The following is a 22,035-nucleotide window of genomic DNA, read 5'->3' on the forward strand; positions in this document are numbered from 1 at the left end:
CACCGTATAACTACTAGTATCATTATATTGAAATATCAATCTATATACATTCAAACGTTTTTTTTCATTGGATTGGGCTCCTTTAACAATTACAAACAAACTATGCATATATTCGATGCCATTGTAAAGAGCGTGCATCCACCCTTTTTCCTTTAGATTGCCTATGCATTATAACTGTTCCTCTTTRATAACATCAACCAACCAATCTAAACCTTCTGTAATACCTTCACCCTTTATGGCACTTGAAGCTACAATAGACCAACTTCGATCTTTCAATTCTACCAGATTCAACTCTTTAGACACTTCGCTTGCGCTCAATGCGCCAGGTTGATCTTGTTTATTGGCGAAGACTAACAGCGCAGCATCTTGTAATTCTTCTTCTTGTAACATCAAATGCAACTCTTTAGAGGCTGTGGACATACGATCTTTATCAGTCGAATCAACCACAAATATGACTGCGGCAGTATCTGCATAGTAGCACCTCCAATAGGGCCGAATACTGGTTTGGCCACCAAGATCCCAAACATTCAATTTCAAATTTTTGTAGCTTAGTGTCTCCACATTGAAGCCAATGGTTGGTTTCGTGGTGACCACTTCACCGATTTGTAAACGATATAAGATGGTGGTTTTACCGGCACCATCCAAACCCAAAATCAGTATACGTAATTCTTTGTTCGAGCCCCATAGCTTGTCGAACATTGAGCTGAAAATGTTACCCATCTTGATCTATAATATGCTTTGTTAAATCTCGCTCAATTCTTTCTTCTCTTCCTTCCGGTGATCAAGTCTTATTGTTCACAAAAACGTAACCACAAACGAAGCACACAGTCTTGTACCACTAGACGACTTACGTTTCTGGGGTCTCTTGACTAGTATAACTGGTCGTGTGAATCTAATTTCAACTCAAAATATCTTTTGCTTTAATTTCAAATTAGAAGGGTCCCATTACCCGCTTTTGCCTCGCATAAGTGGTTTTTGTTATTGCCATAAGCATTTTAGTTACTCTTCTTAAATCAATCATATATAGAATCTTTTTTGGAACTGTAAAAACAGCAAAAGAAGTTGTGGTTGTCGTAGAGTGGTACGAAAATACCGTATAGGTGCTATACTATTTGTTTCCAAACAAAAGGACGATCATCATGGCTTACTCATTAACCAGAAAATTGCTTAAGGATTGGAAATATTTGATGCGCCATCCTGAAAAGACTCTGGGCCTATTTCATGTAAGACCACATGATTCGGACTTACACCTTTGGCATGTGTTATTTTGTGAGCCCAGGACTAGTTTGGAGATGTACCTGTTGCTTTATATTGCTGGTGATGACCAGGATCCGTATATAATCATGAAATGTTTGTCTCCAAATTCTCGTTTCCCCATTAACAGGACCGTTTCGATGACACATTTGAATTATCTGTTGTTAAGAGAGTTGGGGTTTCAAGATTTACTTTCCCATATATGGCAACCCTTTTTTCACATTCAACCAATAGACGATTTTCAATTCTCCCCCTCAATGGTAAAATTCAACAAGGCATGGAATAGAATTATATATAAAGACTTCAAGTCTTATTTCCCAGAGCTAATAGGCACCTTACAACCAGGTGACTATGCTATAGTTAAGAGCTACACTAAAAATCATAATATCAGTAATTGCAATAGTAACACTGTTAATGAGTTCATATCATTTTATAACGCTCAAAATCACAATTCCCACTGTCAGGACAAGAAAAGCTTTAGCAGTAACAGCATAAATAGTAGCGGCATATCATCTACTTTCAACAACAATAGCAATAACAAGAAAACACATACCTACAAAGCGATCGATTTCATGGGCAGGAATCTACTTGCATGTGATGACGACAGTATACACGCAGTAATAAGTCCCAAAAGATCAAGATCGTCGTTATCCTCGGATGGAATGAGTGATAATAGTAACAATGGGCATTGCACGAAGAGGAAAAGAGTCTAAGGAGTATAATAATTCAACAGAATAGTCATTTTTCATCTATCATTAACACACTTTTTGCATGGACATTGTCACACAGTATATATCTTTATTTATATATAAATCGACTTTATTTCTTTTGGGAAAGAAAGAATAATAATACAGGAATCTTAAGCATAAATTAAACGTTATATTTAATATTTACCCGTTAAAGGTTCTTTAGAATGGCTTAGAATAGTCTTTATCATTTCATTGCCAATAAGGTTAGCCTCTGGAAGCATTGGCTCAAAGAATTCTTGTACAGCTTGAAATTGTTTCTTGTATAACTCAAAATTAGAAAAGGACACAATTGAACTCCATTCCCTAGCTGAAATAACAAATTCTAAATCATCTTTTCTGAACGATTGATCATGAATAGCTGCATCGATTGTCTGTTCTAACAGACCAGGTGTTAGGAAAAGGTACTCCGACACACCTAAGAAAATTCTGAATAGAGGCGTGGAACAAATCATATGTTCATATGGATTAATACCAAGTTGATACCACGAGTCGACAATCGCTAACAGCGATAAATGAGAATTTGGCAATGGCTTGGAATCAGTGTCGTCATTAACAGTGTTTTTCGATAGCGAATATTTCTCTAAAAGTGTATCATCCAATAACAAGAGGCCAGTGTGTTTTCCGAACACAAACTTTCTAGCCTGTAGTAACCTTTCAGTAAGTTCTTGTTTTTTATTATCAAGCATTAAAGTAAAAAGTTCCGTTGAACTTGTGGCATATTGAAGGATTTGTTGATGCGCACTTGGATTCGTTATGGCCAGTCCTGCGTAAACATGCCACTTATTGGAGTAAATTCTTAAAGAAATATTAACTTTAACATTTTCCAGGCCACCGTACCATTTGTTCACACCTAAAGTCCAAGGGTAAACCTTTACTTTGGCCCATGCAGATCCCATACTTAAAAATGCAGCATGCGTCACAGCTTGTGTATCAGCGGTAATTTTATCGTGTTCTTCGTATGTCAAGTAAACCCGCTTACTCTTCAAACATGACATAACAGAATTAACAAAGTCAAAAGACTCAGGGTGTTGTGATCTGTGGTTTATAATGACTAGAGGTTGACCTTCCGTATTAACTTTAGGACCGTGAAGAGAATGCACGGTAATAATGTCACAATCCTTGGGTAAATGCTGTTCAAAAGCTTTGATCTCAGGCAGCTTACAGCTTGTTTGGCCTCCCACAATTGCACCAATTTTCGAGGATGGTCCATACATTTCGACAATTTTATTAATATTGGATGCTTCAACACTATAAATGATGTAATCACTTCTTCTGGATACCAAATGCCCATTTTGAACAACCTCAAATTTGGCAGATGCATATTTTTCTTTTAAATCCTCATAAAAATCTTCTCTGTCACAACAGATGACTTTCCATCCAGCATCTGAAAACTTATTGGCATATAATAAGCCCATGTCACCTAGCCCAATTATACCAATATATTTGGTGGCCTTCCATTGCTGAACTATCTCTATAGATACCATGTGTCTAGTGAATACAAAGTCCTACTCCTTTTCGGGTGCTTCTATAGATTAACTGAACTTTTTTCACTCTCGCTGGTTCGATTATTTATAGTATTACTCATTTCTCACAATTTCCTTTCATCAGAGGACTCAAAAAATACACAAAGAAATATCGCTTTGGCAAAAAACTTGACAAACTAGTGAATAATTGTAATAATATAAGTATGTATCACGTAGGATATATAGTATTCAATGGTCAACTGGTTTAGGTGGTACATAACAGAGAAAAATGCAAATGCGTAAAATACACTATACATAAATACGCAACTCTATGCCGCTTACAATTCTTTTCTTCAATTGGGTTTCTTTATCTTCATCGTCGACATCGCTCTCAATTTCGATACCTTCTTGCTGCTCTACTATTACTTCGTCCAGGACTTCTATGCTTTTGGTGAAAACTTCTATTTTCTTATTCTTCTGATCTTGGAAGTGGCAGCCCAATGCCAGCGTCTTTTCCACAGCTTTGCCCATGCCCAAAACTACCACATAAGATGATCCATGTTTATGGGCACTATCGAGAAACTTGTTAATCCTTTTCAGTGCACTTACATATGGTGTTGTCGACTTAACGAAGATTGTTGTGTGTATTTGCTTATGTGTTAAAGTCTTCAACGATGGGTGCTTTCTTACTCGCTTAGACGTACGACCGTTGGTGCTCTCTTTAGTTGCCATATTGGTGGTTGCTGTTTCTTTGTCTTCTCTCTTACTACTTATTCATACATTATGGACTGTATTAGTAGCGAGCGATCAAAGACAGTGAGGCTTCGAATGAAATGGATAGTCAATTGGAGAAAAAAAAAGTGGAGAAAATATATTTTCCAAGATATATATTAAGGGTATTCTTATAAATAAAGTGTCCGTTATACACATTATGCTGACCCAAACGACCCTTACGGATTTTTTTATTGAATAAATTCTGACCATCATAGCTGTCATTTTTCATTCTTATTTCAACAGTTTGTAATGGAAGAAGAGAAATTATCCCCGAAACGATACCCTTTGAAGCATATCTATAAGACCTTGCTGAAATATCGAAACTGAACACAAATTAATGGGCCAAGCGAAATAACTTGAGCCTACTTCTCATTTTCCGCTATCCCTATTGCTTTCGTTCTGTTTGGTTGACTTTGTTTTGCTAACATCAAGGGAGGAAATGGACACAAATTCTAAAGCCAGTGTTCTCAGTGAAAACAAAAAATTTAAGGCAAGGTTTATTCATAACCATGGTCAGAAGCCCTCTTTTATTCAAATTACTCCTCCGATGATATCTAGTGTTCTCTTTCACGCATATCCACTATTGATAATAATTGATAATGCACTTGCCAATATAATGTGGTTATCTGACGATAAATGTTTGCCATTTATATACTTGACGAGCATATGGCTAATCATAAGTTCGTTCATCCCGACCGAAATAAATGCTAGTCAAGTTTCACCGTTTAATAAACTCTTGAGTTTATGGTTAGGTTTTATAAGTGGAATCTTCCTGTTTCTGTCATTCATGTATTATGTTATTTCATTGGTGACTTCTTTAAAAGAAGCAGAACCTCCTACATTGGATGAAATCGTTGTGTTACTAGAGTCTGTACTGGGCAAACTAGAAGTACTAAGAGATGAGCTGAACGTTTGGAAGAAACTAAAAACTTCATTTAATGGCGTCAATAAAAAGTGCTCTGATAAGAGGCTGTTTTTGAGGTTATTCCTATTTGGTACAATCTTTCAAACTATCATCATAAGATACATATCGGTGGGGGCTTATGTTAGATTTTTTATTATCAGTGCTCTGGTATACCATTCCACTAGCTTTCAAGCTACTTTAAGGCTATTCTGGAGATTTACCCTAGTTCGAAATTTCTATCACATGGGAATTAAGAATTTTAAAATCTCAAACTGGTTATCAAATTGTTTGAGGATGTATCAAATCATCATTTTAACTGAAAACTCTTCTATTATAGTACCTTTGGAAGAATTTTTGCCGATACTACTACAAAACAAGAAAGATGAGGATCACATTAAAATTTTACAACTACTAAATGAACAAAAGAACTTTGAAGACCGTGGGCTCAAAATATTAGAAATTGAAGTACACGAAAACCAAAGGAAATGGCGTCGAAATAAACATTGGAGTACATTATTACTGCCCTATGAAAGACAAAACTTTTCAATAGAAATCAAAAATGCTGATGGGTCATCAACTATGAGAAGCTGTCTATCAACGCATGACCTTGACAAAGAGGAACTGCCCAATGATTGGCATTGGATTAATAATGACTGGGATGGGGCCGATTGGGTATACTCGGATTCATCTTGGAAAGAAACTGGAAGATACGATTCTTTGGAAAGTTTCACGAGGTCAAGGAGATGGAGAAGACGCCTCTTTCATTTGTAACAGTATAACTATTACGTTTATAGTTTTTATATACTTGGCTGACCGGCTTATCACGAATCTTTCCATACTTTAAATCAAAAAGAAATTAGAAATCAAGTACAATATGCGCATGAGTGTTCATAGATTTAATGAATTTCCTACATACATGTTATATAGAAATTTTTATCTATTTTATAGTAAATATAATCTGGGAGTAATGTGTAATATAAAATAGCGCCAGTGACTAAACGGAAGCTAAACGTCGGGTATATAGATTAATCAAGATCCATGTTTTCGTCAATGTTTTCGCCATCATCGCCACTTCCGGCTTGCGCCTTTCTTTGAGCCGCCAATTTTTCAGCAATATCACTCATCTTCGAGGTTTCTTGATTTGCTCTCAACGCCTGTCTTTTTTCTTCCTCCTTTGCTAAATATCTTCCTCTAATAACGTTACCCAACGAAGCCAGTTCTTCATATTTGGCGATGTATTTTGCCTTGGTAGAATCTTCACCGTCGTCATATAACCAATCTTCAGTCGTAGCTAGCGCATTTTTCAATTTTTTCTTCTCTGCATCGGATGCAAAATCAGAATACTCATCATCAAGTTTAGCACGAAGAGTGTAAATATACTCTTCAAGGGCATTTTTACGATCCTCAGTTTCTGCAACTAGTTTATCTTGGTTTGTAAGTTCATTTTCTTTTTCGATTAGATTGTTCAGTTCAACCGGATTCAAGCCAAACGTTTCCACTGTCATACCCAGTGTATCCTTCTTGACTGTTTTAGTGACCTCCTTAAACACAGGTTCAGCATCTTCTGGAGCATCTTCTGGTAAAGGTACTGGCTCTTGAACTGTAATTTCTTCTAAAGTATAAGCACTTTCAATAATATGCAAGCCGGATGGATCACATCTTAGCTTTACCTTAACGGGAACAGAATCTTGACCTTCAGGAACATTAACTCCAGTAAATTTCCATTTGGCAATAGTTACAGGAGTTCCTTTTGGTAGTTTTGAAGGGTCTGTATATCTGGCTTCCATGCGGAAATCGCCTGTACGGTACAAAGTAATCAACTTTGTTGATGGGTATGGAGAATTAGCTGGGAAAACTTCCAAGTGATCCTCGTCTTCAGCTTGTTTATCCCAAATGTATGACACTGAATACGGATCAAGGTCTATGAACTTGAACGGCCTAACTCTCAAAGTCGGAGAATGAATGGCACATATGAAGGCCGCACCTTTAGCGACCGCTTCATCTTGATTCAAAGTGGAAGACAATGGTTTACCAAAGGCATCAGAAATCGATCGTTTCAGAACCGGAATACGGGTTGTACCGCCAATTATTTCAACAAAATCAACATCGTTAACAGTCAATTTAGCTTGGGACAAGGCTTTAGATATTGGATCTGTCACGCGTTCTAATAAAGGTTTTACTAACTCCTCTAATTCTTCGCGAGTCAGCTGCGAGGAAACGTCAATATCATCCATAACAGATTCGACTGAAAAGGGGGCATTGGTGTTAGCAGAGAGTACCTTCTTCAATTTTTCGGCAGCATTTAAGATTCTATTGTAAGCCTTCGGATTTTGTCTAATATCAATCTTGTATTTGGCTTTAAACTCATCAGCGAAATGTTCCGTGATTGCACGATCAAAATCTCTACCACCAAAGTGTTTGTCGTAAGCGGTACCTAGTACTTTTAATTCACCTTTGCGGAAAGCCAGAATGGAGCAAGTATAGGTAGAGTGCCCAATGTCCACCAAACCAACAATTCTTGGTTTTTCCTCAGGGCCCGGTAGATCATTCTTAAACACACCGTATGATACGGCAGCGGCAGTGACATCGTTAACAATCCTTAAGGGATTCAAACCTGCAATTCTAGCGGCATCAGCTATATTATAACGCTGTTCTTCAGAATACCATACAGGGACAGCAAGACAGACATCAGTGATCGTTGATTTTGTTTCCTGTTGGACGGTATGTTTAACTTTGTCAATGAGCATAGCAGTCAGTTGAGTAGCCGAAAATGTGTGTGTTTTACCGCCGAACTTGACTTCGGCGCCAACTTTGCCATTTTTCAGTTCTACTAACTTCGATGTAAAAAAATTATTCTCAATATCGAATTCAGGATCCCTGAAATTCAGTCCAATGATTCTTTTCAAGTTTTCCACGGTATTTTTAACGTTTGATGTCTGCTTTGTCTTACCGGATTCACCCAAATATCTATTCCTCGGACCAAAACCAACCAAGGATGGGGTAGACCTATTAGACACCTCATTGACAACAATATCTATGCCTCTATTTCTAGCAACTGCTAGGACCGAGTTATTGTTACCTAAATCCAAACCAAATGGTGTACTCATTCTATTATATGCTAAACTGATGTCTATAACCAACTAAAAAAAGGTGGGACTTTTCAAGAATATTCTTGATGTTAATTCAAGATTAAATAAATCCCTGGGTCTCCAAATGACAGGGGTTTGTGATTTGCATAAAAAGTACCCTAATATATACCAATTGCGTGAAAGTGACTCCCAATTACTGTTCCTTGAAAATCCTCGTATGAGGTGATTCGGAAAAGAAAGTTCTAGAAACATCTACAATAGTGAAAGGATAATATGGGGTATTGTTGAAATAAAAGAACTCAATTTTTTCTAAGCCGATATACTCAGTAATTTCCGCGCATTCATTCATCTATTTGGCACGTCAATGCTTGTGCACACTGTCTTAACCACTTTCTTGAAGGATCATGACTAGTGTTTGCCAACCAGCTGAGGAGACAAGTTTCAATAGGGGCTCTTCCCATTCAGTTCTTATAGCAGACTCTATCAGTAATTTCCATTCCTCGGGTGAAAGTACCTGCAAAGTATTTATATATATCAACAAGTGAAAATTCGAGATTTTCTCGTGTAAGAGATTGAAATCTCCACTTGAAGCCACCTGGAACAAATATTTTTTCAGTTCTTGATAATCTTGAGATTGCCCCAGAGCTTGTCTGTTGGCCCACGGAAACTCAGTCGATGTAGCGAATTTTGGATTGGTATCCGTGTTATTTTTAGGAAACCCATGAGTCAACGTTACTAAAAGATAGTCCACAGGGAATGCAGGTTTGGCATTCTCCTTTACTGTTATACCATATTCATTGGATTTCATGTAAAATATTTCAGGTACATATCTTTCATCGGTGGTGTCATTGATATATGCCATTGAAGGGTACGTGGATCCACTTATCATGTCTGCCGTGACTAATGCTTCAGCATCAGTGGATACTTGGTAACTCGATATATCAATTTCCCCTTCCAAATTTCCTGATATGACACAGGTGACAAATTTAGAAGAAAATATTCCTTGTTCACTAAACTTGCTCACATTAGGATATCTGGTTTGGTGTCCAGCAGCCATGATAACTTCTATTGATGAAAGGAAAAATGAATCTTTGTGTCTTTTACAGTAGACGGACCCATCTCCAGCTCCTGCATCAGACAAATCTGTAAATATTAACCCAATACGTGAAAGCCCCATTTCTTGAGCCTGTAGATCGATCTGTAGCATCTCCTCCTTGACTTGTTCAACATCCATGGTCAACCCGTCTTGTTCATCATGTTGAGGTGGTTCGTATATTGCTTCCACAACGGCCTTTATCCCCAAGGGCGTATTATCGTATTTAGCATAAGAGCCATACATATAGCCAAATCTCTGCATACCTGTACACCGCCACGCTTGAATAAACTCATTAATTAATTCACTTTTCTGGAATTCGACGTGATCCACCATTCTAAATTCTTGCTGTTGTAAAGTAATTGCCGATGGTTGACATTTAGAGCAAATTCCTCGAGGCCATGGTTCATGTCCATTATTACAATGCTTGTTAATCCTAAAGTCAGGTTCTGAGAGCGGCGCAATGTAAGAGCTACCGTTTTCCTTCTTATTGGCATTCTCATTCAATTTTTTCAAATAAGAATGAAAAGAAATATGTTTGATTTTATTTGCCTCGTGATATTCTTTGTCCCAAGGAGGTAAAGGCGAGCAATATTCGCACATACCTCTATCACCATGCTTACAAAATTTTGATTTTTGGCGAGGTATTAACCCTTTCTCTTTCTCTAGTTCCTCGTCAACATCAAGTTCTTTGATTTTCAACGGGCCCAAACTTTTCTGACGACCGTTCTTAACACCAATGTCTACGGATCCAGTTCCGACGCTGGTGTCAATTGTCTCGGTGTTGGGCTGATTCGAATAACTAAATATCAGCATGTCACCATGCTTCAGCCCTAGATCTGCCACTGTTCGATTAGCCAGTTCAGAAACAGTATGGACATCCTGCCCAGGCTTCTCACTAACAGTAAATGTATTGGCATCGGCATTGGCATCCAGATTACCCAACAATCTTTTAATTACTGCTCCAAAAAGCTCGCTATCTTCGCAGGAGACTCTATGAATGCCGTTTTTCGATCTGAATCTGATAAGCATACTGCAATTAAGTGTACGTTATTCGTTCCGTTAGTTCTCTGGAGCGAATTTTCTAATAATCGCATTTGCCACTGTTCCCTCTCTTGTAAGGGCATGCATTAAAACAGTAAACGTTGCTCGTTACCCGCCGACAGGCTTCAAAAGTTTTAGGAACACGTCTTAAAGTTGAAGTGTTACATGAAAAATTGATGAAGTACGAATGGAATGGCTTAATTCTGGATAACAAAAGCTTGGAAAACAGATACACACACCACTGAGCTGAGTTACCAACATGTCCGAATTCAATGAAACGAAATTCTCTAGCAATGGGACTTTTACTGAAAACGAAGAACCAATTGTAGAGACGAAAGTAATCTCCGTTTATACCCCACTCATATATGTCTTCATTCTGGTAGTGTCCCTTGTTATGTTCGCTTCAAACTACAGAAAGAAGCAGGCTAAAAAAATCAGCGAACAGCCATCCATATTTGATGAAAACGATGCTCACGACCTGTTTTTCCAAATAAAGGAAATGAGCGAAAATGAGAAAGTTCACGAGAAGGTCTTGAAAGCCGCCTTGTTAAACAGAGGCGCAGAATCTGTCAGACGATCATTAAAGTTAAAAGAGCTGGCCCCTCAGATTAATCTCTTATACAAGAATGGCTCCATTGGAGAAGATTATTGGAAGAGATTTGAAACTGAAGTTAAACTAATAGAATTGGAATTTAAAGATACCTTACAAGAAGCTGAGAGACTACAACCGGGTTGGGCTCAATTGTTTGTCATGGTCTGTAAAGAAATTTGCTTTAACCAGGCCCTATCTAGGCGTTACCGATCAATTTTGAAACGTAAAGAAGTATGTATTGAAGAATGGGAATTGAAAATTAACGATGATGGAAGATTAGTCGAATAGCGCCTGCAGGTACACTAGTTTATGGTTTTTGATTTTGCATTTTTTTTTCAAGTATGTATAGAATTTGTCATTATCTGCGTTAAAAATATTTATAAAGTATATACAATAACAATAAATGATAAAGTAATATGTAAGCAATGAGAAGAAAAGCTTGTCATAGCTTCAATTTCTAATGCTTTCTACCCTTCTTCTTACTAACAACCTGAAACTCCCAGTCATCATCATCATTACCGGAAAGAGCCAACGCCTCATTCCAACTTAATGGGTCACTGCCTTGCCTTTCGCATTCAGCGCGTCTTCTGATGAATTCAGTAGCAAACCTTCTACCGTCCATAACATCACTATTGGCATAAATAGTTTCTTCAATCAACTCTTTGGATTCTGGTCCCGTAGGTAAACTCAATAACAGTTCCAATACGTTATTACTTGTTATCCCAGAGTTTAGTCTCATTTGAGATTTACACCACTTGATGAATTCTTGACGCGGAGAGATACTGTTCATACTGGCAAATGTAGTAGTCGTTGAAGTAGCGACGGTGCTGCTTGTTATCGTCGTTGAAGGGTTTAACCCTGTATTGGACTTTGACACTAAAGGTACAGCTGTACCAGCAGGGTTTTTCGTCTTTGATGTTACTGTGGTCCAAGATGTTGTCGTAGTAGTTGCAGAAGTAGTGGTCTTTGGCTGCTTAGAAGAGTTTTGAACTCTTTCCCATATTTTTTTCTGTTCTTCAATAAAATTTGGGTCTTCAAAATCTTTTGGCGATGGCGTTTCTTTTGCATTTTTAGAAGTTTTTTGAAACTGTGATTTAATATCAATAGTTGAATTTGGTACTGTGCTTGACTTGTTGGCCCAGTTTAACACAGATTTCAGTTCCTGTTTTTCCTTTTCTTCCTTGGTAATTTTCAGTTGTAAATTCAGAGGTGCTTCCTTCTTATTCTCGGTATTACCCAAAACGTTTTTGGTTATATTATTTACTGGAGTATTCGTCTTGACTTTGGAAGCCCATGGTGTTGGTTTAAAATTTAAATCATTCAATGAAGGCAGATCTTTTGGAGTTTTGAGAGGTACTGTTTGGACTTGTGTATTCTTTATGGTATTTTCAATTTGTTTCTGTTTTTCTGCTTCCAAGGTTTCCCTTTCTTTCCGTTTTTTCAACATTTCCTTTTCTTCCTTTTGTCTTTTCAGTAACTCTTGTTCCTCTTTTTGTTTCTGCTTTTTTAACAAACGAATCTCTTCTTTTCTTTTAATTTCTTGATTTTGTCTCTCTTGCTCTTCCAATAATACTTTGGCCATGGATTCAGCTTTTTCGCTTTTTCTAGCCTCGATTATATTCTTGGGTTTAACTTCCGATTTGGGTTTTCCCTTCGTTTGACCTGTAGAGACTGTTGAACCTAATTCAATATCACCTTCTTGCACTGTAGTGCCGCTGTCCATATCCCAGATGTTTTTATGAGTCAATGGTTTGAAAATATCGTTGTCGGTAGTTTCCATGGTATCAGCAGTTGTAGCAATAGCTTCGTTTGAATATGCAGGCAGATTTGTGTTGCTAGGGTCGGTAATGGGTGGTTGCGCATGAACTTTATCAAAAGTACTAAATGGATCCGTGTCGTACTTTTGAAGCTTTATCATCAACTCGCCCAAGGTAATAAATACATCGTTTATTCCGAGTGTTTCCGGCGTGCTGCCTAACCTTGAAACCTGTAGAGTTGAAGCAAAATAGCCACCGATATACCATTGGGACATCATTTGGGTAGTGAATGGACCATGTATCTGCCCCTGTGTATCTATATATTTCCAACTGGACTCGATCGAAATTGGCGTGGGAAATTGAGGTATGCCATTTACGTCCAGAGCTGGAGGTATATCAGATGACGGGAATAAAATGGCATGGGATTGAGCAATCGTTGGTGTTCCCAACGGAGTAATATCAACAGCCAAAGAATGCGTGCTCAAATTCATTCCAAGATTAGCGGCATATCCAAAGGAAGAAGTAGACTCGTTTCTTTGCAATAGAGGGATTTGTTGAACAGGCGTACCAACCCGCGATTCAGGATGGTCACTGTGCCAAAACGAGGTACCCACGACCCCTGGGTTCTGGGGAATAAAGGGCTCTTTGGCAGGTGCAAACGGCGAGGCTGCACGCTGTATACCAATAGAGTCCATTAGAGAAGAGGTTCTACTAAGCGCATGTCGGTTACCCAAGAGAGGTGTATTAGACCTAAACGTGGACCCGGGAACAGCGTTTATGCCCGCACCAATGGCACCGTTATTGGTGCTGGGCTGAGAGGACTCCATAGGGGCAAAGGTGCTATTGATGCTATTGCTCTCGGTATCATCTGAGTCCAGTTTCAAGTCTTTTAACTGTTCATCAAAGGAACCGAATAATCTTTGAGAGTCTGGTGCAATCATTACTGAAATGGACTAAGAGGCTGGGTTCTGTGGGAAGAAAGGGGGGAAGCTCAAGGCGTACTAACGGAAACGATGAACTCGAGGAAGTTGGTTCTCCAACTAGGATAGTTTTTGTAGAGGCGTGGGATACTTTAGTAAGGTCCATCAAATCAAATCAACCTATAATTGAAATTATGAAAAAAATTTTCAGTGAGTGAAAAAAAAATAAAAAGGGCACAGGGTAATTTTGAACTATTATGGTACTAAAATTAGAGTAATATAACTATGTAGTCTAGGAGGATAGCACTAATTTAGTCACTTCTATGAAACCGAGAAGCATGTATTTTACTTAACTATCGTATAAACGAAACAGGAAAGCAACTTTAAATGCCCAATTGTTTTTCGATTTTGCTGTGGAGATCGTCGCCAACCATAGAGCCGGATTGCAAGCCGGTGCCAGGATAGACGTCCTCCCAATCAATGCTGCAGTCCTTGTTAAGCAATATATCGCGGTGCATGCTGCTGTCCGCTGAGAGAGGACTGAAATCAGTGCGATTGACGATTTCCAGCTCCATCGTCCTCTTCATGGGCTCGGCTATGCCGAATATCTGTCGGTACTGCTCCATCTGTCTCTGGCGCTGTGTGGTCTCCCAATGCTTCAGCTTTGATTCCAATGGGTGTCTGTCGTTCATCTGTGTGGAAAGGGGTACCGCACCACCTTCTTGCTGGCGTAGCGTGTCTGGAAGTGAGGGCACCGCGGAGGAAAGAGTGGTCTTATCTTGATCCGTGGAGACCTGGGACTTGAAGTTACCTTGTGGGACGATGTTCATGTTTAATATGATGGCTGTTCCTGTTCTTGTTTGCTTGCTAGTACTTCTCTTGTTACTGGGAAACTACACAACAAATGCTTTAATAGACCTTAGGCAGATAAAATCGCCACCGCCCGGTCACCCGGCAAGCATCCAAGAAAAGCAAGAAGTGCTTAAATAAGAGCCTGTGTGCTGTTAGCGGACGATGCTCGAGGATCCTAGGGAGCAAGCCCGCATCTGCAGGCGGCCACTGTTTGCTATATGTTCCAATTCATTGCAGCTGTGGCGACGGAGGATGGCTTGAGGGCTACTTCTGCGAAATTATCACCCGATGGCCGGTTTCTGGCCATAACGCAGGGACCTAGTATTCTAATATACGATGTCTCCAAAAATGCCATATCACAGACGCTGGTCACGTCGCATGCAAGGCCATTCTCAGAACTGTGCTGGTCCCCTGACGGACAGTGCATCGCGACTGCTTCGGATGATTTCTCCGTGGAGATAGTGCACTTGTCGTACGGGCTGTTGCATACGTTTGTCGGTCATACGGCGCCTGTGATATCCCTGGCGTTCAACAGAAAGGGCAACTTGCTGTTCACGTCCTCGATGGACGAAAGCATCAAGATCTGGGATACGCTAAATGGCTCGCTGATGAAAACTATATCTGCGCATTCAGAGGCAGTGGTGTCGGTAGATGTGCCCGCAAATGACTCGTCCATTCTGAGTTCAGGTTCGTATGACGGGCTCATACGGATCTTCGATGCAGAGACAGGCCACTGTTTGAAAACGCTGACTTATGACAAGGATTGGAAAAGGGAAAACGGTGTGGTGCCCATCTCCCAGGTCAAGTTCTCTGAAAATGCAAGATATCTTTTGGTGAAATCGCTGGACGGCGTGGTGAAGATATGGGACTGTATTGGGGGCTGTGTGGTACGCACTTTCCAGGTCCAACCTCCGGAGAAGGGTGTGCTGCATCATTCGTGCGGTATGGATTTTTTGAACCCTGAAGACGGCTCCACTCCTTTGGTGATCAGCGGTTACGAAAACGGTGATATATATTGTTGGAACTCAGATGATAAAGAGCTTGTTCAATTGCTCGATGGTTCCTCCCATCATCGGAATAGTCCTGTGATGAGTATACATTGCTTCGGCAATATAATGTGCTCGCTCGCGTTGAACGGAGTTTGCTGTCTATGGAGATGGGAGTGAAGAAACAAGATTATATATATTATATAACATTCCCATAGGGCGTATTTGATAAACCGAATGTATAGCATGGACATTGTAAGGCTCCCAGTCGGTGGAGCTATCTTCGAATATTTTTCAGATTTTTATCTATTTTTTTACTTTTTTTTTTCGGTTGTGTAATTACTATTGTCTCTCTTGATGAGCATTTCGAAAAATGCAAATGGGAACTCGGAAAAATTGTAACAGTCTACATTAACATCTCGAAGAGCTCGTGTCAAGCCATTCCTTCTCACCACTGATATAAAGCAATTGCTGTGTTAATACCTATTCGGCACCGTATCTGTAACTCAACAAAAAGGACAGGGAAGCAAAACGTTAACACTCAACATGAATATAGCGAAAAGATCATTAGGCGCTTTCTCCAAACGATTTTATTCCTCTTCAAAGATCGTTCCAAAACATAATACGATCCAGGATATTAGAGACAAATACAATGCTGGTACTCCTTTGTCTATGTGCACAGCATATGACTTCATCACTGCTACATGGGTGAATAAAGCTAATTGCGATCTACTCTTAGTCGGAGATTCATTAGCAATGACCTCCTTGGGGTATGATAGCACAATTACGCTCTCATTAGATGAGTTCAAATATCACGTTAGCTCTGTGTGCAGAGCTGAAGGTCCTTCTTTGGTAGTCGCAGATATGCCATTTGGTACTTTTGAATCTGATATTTCCGATGGCTTGAAAAATGCCATAGATATTATGAAATTGCATAGCAAAGTTACCTCTATCAAAGTTGAAGTGGGTTCGTACATTAAAGACAAGTATGCAATGAGGTTTATCCAAGAACTGTGCTCAAGAGGTATCCCCGTTATGGCCCATATAGGATTAACACCGCAAAAAGTACATTCACTTGGAGGTTATAAAGTTCAAGGTAACAAGAGTCTGTTACAAATGCAAGAGTTGTTCGAAACAGCCAAGCAATTGCAAAAAATTGGTTGCTGGTCCATTGTTATTGAATGTGTCCCCCACAAAATGGCTCAATTCATAACGTCTAAACTTTCCATTCCAACAATAGGTATCGGTGCTGGAAATGGCACCAGCGGTCAGGTTTTAGTGATATCGGATCTTTTGGGCATGCAAGGTGAATCCGTTCCAAAATTTGTCAAGCAAACTGTAAATATAAGAGATATTGCGACTAAGGGCTTGAAAGAATATATTACAAGTGTAGAGGATAGAACGTTTCCCGAAAAAGATTCTCACACTTTCAAAGTCAAAGACGATCTGTGGAATGAATTCCTTTCGTCGACTAACCACAAATAAAATGAATGTGGATTTTATTGAGTAAAAAGAAATTAAGGCTTCTGGCAGTTTAAAAATCTAACTCCATTCTTTTCGAGAAAAAACTACATAAATAAAGGACAACACAAGAACATTCTTCTGTTGTATACATACATAAGAATGGCTAGGAAAAGAACCATATAACATCATAAAACTAATTCCTCGAACTTATTCAAGAATTCGGAAATCGCCTTCGTAACCCACGAATCGTTGTTGCTGTCTAGGTAAGCTAAATGGCCACCTAGGTCAGTTCTACAGAATAGAATATTAGGGTTCTTTTCCACAAATGAATAAGGTTGGTCGGGGCCTACAACAGGATCATCTCTGGAATTGATTACTAAAGTAGGAACTTTGATTTTATCAGCCCTGTTAATTGAACTGGCTGCTCTATAATATTCCATAGCATTTGGGAATCCCAAAGCTGGTGCAGTGTACAGCTCATCGAATTCAAGACTCGACTTAAAGCGTTTCGCCTTTTCCAAATTCTCGGGTGTGAATTTATAGTAAGATGGATTTTGAGTCGTAGGTGTATGGTCAGGACTAGAACCGTTTGGAACACCTAATTCGCCCATGTTAACTTGAACAGTTCTAGTTAAAAATTGGGCAATATTTCTAGAGAACAAGGTTTTTGACCACCAGTCTTCAGTCATTCTAAGTGCCGAAAGAAGAAGATCCCATGGATTACATAATGTAACAGCAGCAGATAAAGGCGATTTGTCACCTTCTTCACCCAAATAGTTTGCTAACATGGTAGCCCCGAAAGAGCATCCTACGGTGTATAATTTTCTGTTTGGATATCTTTCTTTTTCTCTTTGCAAGAACTCACGAATATCCATAGTGTGGTAAGCTGTGAATAAGTTTTTAGTGGTGATTTTAGAACGCGCGCAGCCCCTCGTGTTTAGCACCACGACTTGGAATTTCCCGTTACTGATACGAGACAAGTTCTCAGTTAGAGATCTTATGATTGGTTCATGACTGCCTCCGGCAAGACCATGGAGGACAACAACTAGGGGAAGATCTACTTTCCTTTGCTCTTCCAACTCTTCGTCTCTCAGGTACCTCGTACGTGGTTGTAAACGAGGCCATCCCTCTGGGTGCGTCGCCTTCTCGTCGAGACCAAACTTCTTCGTATCAAATTTCATAGTGTTTTGGTCGAAATTATATTCCTTTTCCCAGGAATTCATGACCCAATCAGCAGTACAGACACCGCCATCCGAGAACTCGACGATTTCCCTACCATAAAAGACAGGAAACTTCTTCGATAAATCAGCAGCGTTCAAGTATAGAGTTTGTAAAATACCTGTGAACAAGTAAGGACTTAGTTTATAGTGGGCCCCGTTTCTCAGAATCGGGACGTATTCATTAACAAACGTATTAAATTCGACTTGCTGCTTATCGTTCTTCAAACTCAACTTCGCAGAACCATTTTCACCAACGACATGTGAAACTGTACCGTTGTACCCCCAATGAAATGGGTTAATAGCTGGCCACTTTGAAACTTCTGACATATCTTTTTTTGTTAGTTTATTCGTTGGTCGAGTGTTCTGAGGATAACGTTCGACTTTCGAGACACGTCTCATACTGTTAAATAGTAAGGAAAATCTTCGAAGGGACTATTACTTCCCCGGCCAGCACCCGATATTTTACATCCGCTCCTAATCTGCACATGCGGAGGGCTTAAAAAAAGGATCTCGGAACCGGAACGAGTTTGCCTTTTTTCGTTCATCTTCCGTGCCGTGTCGCAAATCATTAAACAGATACAAAACAGGGCCCTTTGACGGTTATGTAATTTTGCATTGGTCGAATAACAGAACTTGTTTAGAATATTTATTTTATATATATGTATATATATTTTTCGGAAAGTAAAAAAACAACTATGTATTTACAGAGGCATCTAATCAATATCTAAGTTTATTTCTTCGACTATTGATTTTTGAGCCATTGTCCCTTCGTATAGGGAGTCGAAGAATTTGATAGATAGTGTGTTATTTTCGTTTTTGCTTTCCAGTTCTTTCTTGGTGACTTGCTTCTTGTCCATGATTATTTCGCATGACCTTAGGATTTCACGGGTGGGTACACGTAAAACATCGCGTACTTCGTTTGAAGTTCTTTGCGCGTTAAGATGAATGTATTCTACCTCTTGTAGCTTTCTTTTGTATTTGCTAGAAAGATTCATTGGTAGAGCACGAGGCAAGTCATGAATTAGATATGTGATTCCTAGCAGGGAACCTACTACTATGATGGGAACCGACAATTTCTTGAGCGAATTCCATGATGATAATTTGATACCGTTTAATACGATGTTGCCTACTACTTTTGTACTACCCAAAAAGTATAAAGTCAGTGTGGGAATTTTTGATGTGAAAAGTAATGATGGTCTTGACCAATATTGTGTCAGAGGATAGTTTTTCAATCCCAAAGTTTTCATTAGCCCATTTTGTTTTTCTTGTGTTTGTTCCTCTATATCATAGATTGGTGCCGTGCTAGGTTTCTGCCAACTTAGATAAGACAGAAATCCCTTCCAACTTGGAGCAAACAAATCAGTTATCGATAGAGAAACTCTTAGCCTTTTCCCTATTAAGTGTTTTTTTTTCTTAAACATTAGTTCACTTTTGAAAACACGTTCGCACATAAAATCATCACCAAGCTCGGATTTACCAATTTCATATATTTTCTTCACCAGCACGTCTGTCTTTTGCTTAGCAAATACTTCGCTCAAATTTATTGCTTCATCAATTTGGTTTACTATAAAATCCTCTGTTGTGAAAATGAAGTCATAAATCTGGGCAAGACCTTGATACTTTGGATATTCGTGTAATGGAACATCCAAAGCACTGAGAAGTGTTTCTTTAGTATTATTATAGGCCAACGCAATGGTTTCTTCTGCCATTTTATCAACACAGTTGGTCAAATCGTTACACTTTGTTTGGACGGTTAGGATCTCAGGCCTTAATGTTTCTAGTTCTTGGTTGATTTTTTCTTTTTCTTCAGTATACATTGTTATGTTTGATTTGGAAATCGATGTTATATCGCTCAACAATTTCGACAAGTACGTTTTGGCAGGTAGTAATTTGGAAAGAGATCTTTTCTTCAGAACGAAATTACGTAGAGAATCTTCTAGACTGTCAAAATCGGGATCTGGATCGTTGTTAGAATATGGGTCATTATCGGGTTCCTCATCACCATTATCTTCACTGTCGTCACCTCCATGATAACCTGCTATTTCATCCCCGTTTTTAGAAACAAAATGGACAAAATCGGCTGCGCGTTTGTGTGTTTCCGGGGAGAGATCACGGATCTGCTTTAAAATTAGCTCTTTACAACGTTGTTTGTCTCTGATTTTGTCAAATTTTTTCACAACAAAAAACATTAATTTCTTTTCACGAGAAGCTAAAGATATGAATTCTTTGGCGGATAGCGTAAGCTGATTTTCTGCATTGACAACAAAAATGACCAAATCAATTTCCTCTTGTCGGGACATAACCTCCGCAGTTTGTAAGGAATCCATATTTAAACCGGGCGAATCAATCAAAGATATATCAACAGTGCCATTTCTTAGCAAACTCGTGGAGGCGGGTCTCTTATCGTCCTTTATGTAAACCTTCAATAATGCATACTTTTCGTTCTGGGGCACCAAATCGGAGAGCTCTTTCAAAGAGTGAATCTCGTAAGTCTTTGGATTTTGTATTGAATACATGTCAACAGCCTCCTTGAGGGTGGGAGCTATATATAGCGGTATTGCATGAACTTCCTCGATTCCGTCGTTTTCTCGGGCCTCTAGTATTTCAGAAAATACATTGGTACATGGAAGTTGATCTTCAGGCAGTAAACGCCGTTTTAATAAAGAGTTGCAAAGAGCTGATTTTCCAGTATTCACGTCACCTGTGATGAACACTTTAGAGGAAACATCATCCACTCTTTTTTTCAGGGCGTTTAAGTGGTTTGTTACGGCCCCGATTTGAGATTGAAATAATTTGGATAGAGCTTTTTTCTCCATGTTAAAACCGTTCCTTTCTTGAATATTATAATGTCCGTCGATCTTAATATTCAGTTGTAGAACATGCAATTTTTCACGCTCATCATTGGCAGCGATAAAAATGGGACGAATATTGTTTTCCTCTTGAAGTTGATCCACAAAAACTTGCGTCTTCAAAATGGACCTCTTCAAGAGTACTCTGTTGTTGTTATAGTTCCACTGACTGAGCTGAGAAGAGATCAAATGTGCTTTTGAGTTAGACCCACGCAATGACGGCAACAGGTCATCCTCCCTACGCTCTCCCTCTTCTTCAAACAATGTGGACTGATCATCGGCTGGTCTATGAGCATCACTAGCTAAAAACTGGCCTTCGTTCCGTGAATATGTAAGGATGGGAGGTACAACTGTGGCTGCATCATCGTCTTGATCTGTAGGAGCCTTGCGTGGTTTATTGGTGTTTTGAGACTGCTGTTTTCCTTCAGACATAGCGTTAAGAAGCTTATGCGTTTCGACTTGGTATCTGGAATGAAGGTGTTGAAATGCACTTTCCCTAGGTGCTAATAGGTTCTGGTATTCTTTTTTGATAAAGACAATTACTATAAGCCCGGGCATATTCTCTAGGCTTTCTTTGGATAACTCTAAAAAACAATTATTTACCCGGATACTGTTTTTTTTTGGCACTATACCTCCACTTGGTCTTGGCGCAAGGGCACTTTTGCTAGCGCCGCGTATTAGTAAGACAAAATAGCTACTCCAGTAAAGGGCTGTATTTATAATAAATATTAGAAGCTATGGTTTAATGTCCTTTTTTGACACCAAACGTTACGAGATATGCCAAACAGCTCGTTTTTGTAGGTAAGTCATTGCTACATCGAAGATTCAAGACGCAGTTTTTTTCAGATTTAGCAATCTCTTTTGGGCATTTTCCACCCAGACAATCTGTCATCCAAGAAATACGACACAAACTTCTTTTGTAAATACAATTTCGGTGTTTAATACAAGATCAGGATGAAAAGACTAGGGGGGATGGCAGTAGTGTAGCTGTACCTTATATCTTTTTCTCGAAATTGGAGCAAGTA

General features: G+C 39.1%; 14 protein-coding genes across 14 annotated transcripts; 5 read left to right on the forward strand and 9 right to left on the reverse strand.

Annotated features, from left to right (window-relative positions):
* Window positions 1–168: 168 nt before the first annotated feature.
* On the reverse strand, window positions 169–720 carry ARL1 (Arf family GTPase ARL1; the record flags this gene model as incomplete). Its single annotated transcript, XM_018364396.1, has 1 exon — window positions 169–720. One exon carries the CDS (start codon window positions 718–720, stop codon window positions 169–171), a length of 552 nt encoding a protein of 183 aa, XP_018223197.1.
* Window positions 721–1,139: 419 nt separating this feature from the next.
* UBS1 (Ubs1p) lies at window positions 1,140–1,967 on the forward strand (the record flags this gene model as incomplete). Its single annotated transcript, XM_018364397.1, has 1 exon — window positions 1,140–1,967. The coding sequence occupies one exon, from the start codon at window positions 1,140–1,142 to the stop codon at window positions 1,965–1,967; it is 828 nt and encodes a 275-aa protein (XP_018223198.1).
* A 170-nt stretch (window positions 1,968–2,137) lies between these two features.
* On the reverse strand, window positions 2,138–3,487 carry TYR1 (prephenate dehydrogenase (NADP(+)); the record flags this gene model as incomplete). The annotated part of the gene is made up of 1 exon (XM_018364398.1): window positions 2,138–3,487. The coding sequence occupies one exon, from the start codon at window positions 3,485–3,487 to the stop codon at window positions 2,138–2,140; it is 1,350 nt and encodes a 449-aa protein (XP_018223199.1).
* A 288-nt stretch (window positions 3,488–3,775) lies between these two features.
* Window positions 3,776–4,198, reverse strand: POP7 (ribonuclease P/MRP protein subunit POP7; the record flags this gene model as incomplete). Its single annotated transcript, XM_018364399.1, has 1 exon — window positions 3,776–4,198. The coding sequence occupies one exon, from the start codon at window positions 4,196–4,198 to the stop codon at window positions 3,776–3,778; it is 423 nt and encodes a 140-aa protein (XP_018223200.1).
* A 481-nt stretch (window positions 4,199–4,679) lies between these two features.
* Window positions 4,680–5,915, forward strand: PEX32 (Pex32p; the record flags this gene model as incomplete). The annotated part of the gene is made up of 1 exon (XM_018364400.1): window positions 4,680–5,915. The coding sequence occupies one exon, from the start codon at window positions 4,680–4,682 to the stop codon at window positions 5,913–5,915; it is 1,236 nt and encodes a 411-aa protein (XP_018223201.1).
* A 254-nt stretch (window positions 5,916–6,169) lies between these two features.
* On the reverse strand, window positions 6,170–8,251 carry SSE2 (adenyl-nucleotide exchange factor SSE2; the record flags this gene model as incomplete). The annotated part of the gene is made up of 1 exon (XM_018364401.1): window positions 6,170–8,251. The coding sequence occupies one exon, from the start codon at window positions 8,249–8,251 to the stop codon at window positions 6,170–6,172; it is 2,082 nt and encodes a 693-aa protein (XP_018223202.1).
* A 364-nt stretch (window positions 8,252–8,615) lies between these two features.
* Window positions 8,616–10,358, reverse strand: NPL4 (nuclear protein localization protein 4; the record flags this gene model as incomplete). Its single annotated transcript, XM_018364402.1, has 1 exon — window positions 8,616–10,358. One exon carries the CDS (start codon window positions 10,356–10,358, stop codon window positions 8,616–8,618), a length of 1,743 nt encoding a protein of 580 aa, XP_018223203.1.
* Window positions 10,359–10,629: 271 nt separating this feature from the next.
* SEC66 (Sec63 complex subunit SEC66) lies at window positions 10,630–11,250 on the forward strand (the record flags this gene model as incomplete). Its single annotated transcript, XM_018364403.1, has 1 exon — window positions 10,630–11,250. One exon carries the CDS (start codon window positions 10,630–10,632, stop codon window positions 11,248–11,250), a length of 621 nt encoding a protein of 206 aa, XP_018223204.1.
* Window positions 11,251–11,419: 169 nt separating this feature from the next.
* On the reverse strand, window positions 11,420–13,660 carry SMY2 (Smy2p; the record flags this gene model as incomplete). The annotated part of the gene is made up of 1 exon (XM_018364404.1): window positions 11,420–13,660. The coding sequence occupies one exon, from the start codon at window positions 13,658–13,660 to the stop codon at window positions 11,420–11,422; it is 2,241 nt and encodes a 746-aa protein (XP_018223205.1).
* Window positions 13,661–14,022: 362 nt separating this feature from the next.
* Window positions 14,023–14,469, reverse strand: UMP1 (Ump1p; the record flags this gene model as incomplete). The annotated part of the gene is made up of 1 exon (XM_018364405.1): window positions 14,023–14,469. The coding sequence occupies one exon, from the start codon at window positions 14,467–14,469 to the stop codon at window positions 14,023–14,025; it is 447 nt and encodes a 148-aa protein (XP_018223206.1).
* A 240-nt stretch (window positions 14,470–14,709) lies between these two features.
* SWD3 (Swd3p) lies at window positions 14,710–15,657 on the forward strand (the record flags this gene model as incomplete). Its single annotated transcript, XM_018364406.1, has 1 exon — window positions 14,710–15,657. The coding sequence occupies one exon, from the start codon at window positions 14,710–14,712 to the stop codon at window positions 15,655–15,657; it is 948 nt and encodes a 315-aa protein (XP_018223207.1).
* Window positions 15,658–16,023: 366 nt separating this feature from the next.
* Window positions 16,024–16,962, forward strand: ECM31 (3-methyl-2-oxobutanoate hydroxymethyltransferase; the record flags this gene model as incomplete). Its single annotated transcript, XM_018364407.1, has 1 exon — window positions 16,024–16,962. One exon carries the CDS (start codon window positions 16,024–16,026, stop codon window positions 16,960–16,962), a length of 939 nt encoding a protein of 312 aa, XP_018223208.1.
* A 164-nt stretch (window positions 16,963–17,126) lies between these two features.
* On the reverse strand, window positions 17,127–18,560 carry EHT1 (medium-chain fatty acid ethyl ester synthase/esterase; the record flags this gene model as incomplete). The annotated part of the gene is made up of 1 exon (XM_018364408.1): window positions 17,127–18,560. One exon carries the CDS (start codon window positions 18,558–18,560, stop codon window positions 17,127–17,129), a length of 1,434 nt encoding a protein of 477 aa, XP_018223209.1.
* Window positions 18,561–18,874: 314 nt separating this feature from the next.
* FZO1 (mitofusin) lies at window positions 18,875–21,568 on the reverse strand (the record flags this gene model as incomplete). Its single annotated transcript, XM_018364409.1, has 1 exon — window positions 18,875–21,568. One exon carries the CDS (start codon window positions 21,566–21,568, stop codon window positions 18,875–18,877), a length of 2,694 nt encoding a protein of 897 aa, XP_018223210.1.
* Between the last annotated feature and the right edge of the window lie 467 nt (window positions 21,569–22,035).

The sequence above is a fragment of the Saccharomyces eubayanus genome, chromosome IV (assembly GCF_001298625.1).
Source record: "Saccharomyces eubayanus strain FM1318 chromosome IV, whole genome shotgun sequence".
NCBI lineage: Eukaryota > Fungi > Ascomycota > Saccharomycetes > Saccharomycetales > Saccharomycetaceae > Saccharomyces > Saccharomyces eubayanus.